At 49.0% G+C, this 2,380-nt stretch overlaps 1 protein-coding gene across 1 annotated transcript; it reads right to left on the bottom strand.

Annotated features, from left to right (window-relative positions):
- Positions 1-406: 406 nt before the first annotated feature.
- Positions 407-1,965, bottom strand: LOC121977488 (protein PHYTOCHROME KINASE SUBSTRATE 4-like). The gene has a single exon (XM_042530036.1). It carries the CDS (start codon positions 1,913-1,915, stop codon positions 506-508), a length of 1,410 nt encoding a protein of 469 aa, XP_042385970.1. The 5' UTR covers positions 1,916-1,965; the 3' UTR covers positions 407-505.
- Between the last annotated feature and the right edge of the window lie 415 nt (positions 1,966-2,380).

Here is a 2,380-nt window from a genome sequence, read left to right as displayed (position 1 = left end):
AATTTAAATTTAGTAAAATTTGTACATCTCTAACCGTGAGAGCAGTTAACTAAAAGGAAAAGAACGATTAATTGGAGGATAATAAATAGTCGATTGATTGGCAAATTCCAGTCACAAATAGAAATCCTATAAAAAGGATCTCGTCGAGGTTTTGTGAATTAGTCTTTGAGATCTATTTGAATCATTGGGTGAGTGCCTCTACATTTTAGACCCGAGTAAATAAAAATAATCGAGCAAGCAAGAGTTCTTTGATTGCAATTTCTTTTATTAAATCAATTTATATTTATTTTTTTCATTTTATCTAGAGAAAAATCATTCATAAGAATTTAAATAAGGTAATAGCAGATGATATTTGATTTATTAAAAAGGAAATTTATATTCAATCAAAATATTCAAAGCGAGAATTTCTACGTCCATTTACTAATTAATAGAGTAATTGTAATAATTGATAACACCGGATGATGCGATTAACATGTGAAGCTTCTCCTAACAAGGCGCAATTGCTTTAGCGACCCCAAATCGCTCGGTTTGTTGTCGGTCGAACCGAGCCCGGTCGGACCGGCTTGGGGCTGACGCTCACCGACTTCTTGCTCCGGCAGCTCAGAAGGCCGCTGCATCTCCTCCTGCCGCTGCCGGACAACCGCTGTTGCTCTGCCTGGACGAGGCCGAGGTCGCCGCAGCGAGAGGCAGCGCTGGAGAAGTTGGCCAGGCTTGCGCGGTCAAAGCCTTCCGCGGTGGTGACGCTCCATTGGATGCTCACCTCGCTCGGGGCGTAGCACTCGCTGCGCGCGATGGACGGATTCGCCTCCAGATCGACGCCATGCCGTACCTGCTCGAGGGAATCGCGCCGGCGGTACGTCGCCTGATTGGAGAAGCTCTCTATCTCGAAAAGGTCCGAGCTTGCGTCGCTCGCCGCGTCGTCATCCACCGAGAGCTTCGGAATAACCGGAAAGGTAAAGCTACGGCGGGCTTCGTCGTCGGAGAACGGGAAAACGACAGAGAGGCGTTGGAAATCTGACGGAGCATTCGCCGCCGTCTCCATCGTGGGCCGGTAGACTTCTAATGATTCCCGCGGAGGCTCTTCGGAGGGAGAGTCATTCAAGATGGGGAAGGAGAAGCCGGCGGACGAGCTCACGGTCAGGCGATCAACTTCTGGCAGAAATGTTCTCGACGGAGATAATCGAGTGGAAGCGCTAAAGAGGCTGGGATTTGGGGGACAATTTGTAGGAGATATCATCTTCACGTTTCTCACCAGCTCCTCGACGCCAAATTCGTTCATGATCTCGTCGATCGCGGCTCTCTCCGGAATGCTACTCAAACCCATTTGCCCTGCTCGAAAGATGGGATATTTCGAGATAACAGAGGAATTCAGCTCCAAAGCAGAGCGAAGCGGGCTTTTGGGTTCCGGGCACTTCTCGTCAACATCAACCGCCTTCTTTCCCGAGCAAGAGCAGTTGCCGCGGAAGAGGCGGCGGCCGGCGGAGGACGGAGACCTGGAGGCCGGATCCTTCAAAGGCAAGGAATTGACGCGGACAGAGTAGGGGAGGAGGCCCGACCGGCTGTTGCAGCTGGTTTCGGACGAGGCGGTCGGCGTCGAGCGGGTCGAAAGGCTGCGGCCGAGCTTAGCGTGGCCGTCGTCTCTCCGGTGGAGATCACCGCACCTTTCGGCCGGTGCGATGATAAATTTGGTGCGATTGACGGGTGGCTCGTGAGTTTCGTCGTTGAAGTAGCGGTCGGCGTCGAAGATGCCGATCTCGGGGTCGTGGAAGCAGGGGCCGGCGATGCTGGCGACGGAGACAGCGGGGCGGGGAGAGAGTACTAGAGCGGCTTGTGATCTGAGTGGCTTTGGAGGAGCGGATGGGAGAGTGGACGGGACGTGCGCGAAGCTCGAAGTGACTCCCGCGTAGTACTCCATCGTCACTGTCTCAACGCAAGAAGTTCCTAAAGGGGAAACACAGTTGAGAGAGACACAGAGGAAATGAGGAGGCCAGTGAGACACTTAAGTAGACTCCAGAATTTGACGCAACACTCCGCATGGGCCATGACAGGGATTTCCCGACGTTTTTGTTTTCCTTTTTCTTCCTTTGTTTTTTTTAATAAAAAAGTAAATATCTTATTCTTACCTGCAATTGCACCGGTAAACAAATCTCAATGCATTTTATAATGAAAATTCTTTTCAGGAATCTCCAACTCAGCAAAACAGAGTTCTTTGCCTGCAGTTTGCTGGGACAGCAACGTGCTTAATTCGCCGGAATTTTTTTTTTTTTTACTAAACAAAAATACTATACGTGACCATGCTTACGGACAAAGACATCGAATATTAAATAGATATTATAATATGTATTTAACATCTTCATTATAAGTAGATATTATAATGTCT

This window comes from Zingiber officinale, chromosome 4B, assembly GCF_018446385.1.
Source record: "Zingiber officinale cultivar Zhangliang chromosome 4B, Zo_v1.1, whole genome shotgun sequence".
In the NCBI taxonomy this organism is placed as follows: domain Eukaryota; kingdom Viridiplantae; phylum Streptophyta; class Magnoliopsida; order Zingiberales; family Zingiberaceae; genus Zingiber; species Zingiber officinale.
Note: the sequence above shows the minus strand (reverse complement) of the source record. Positions and strands in the feature narration are given on the sequence as shown.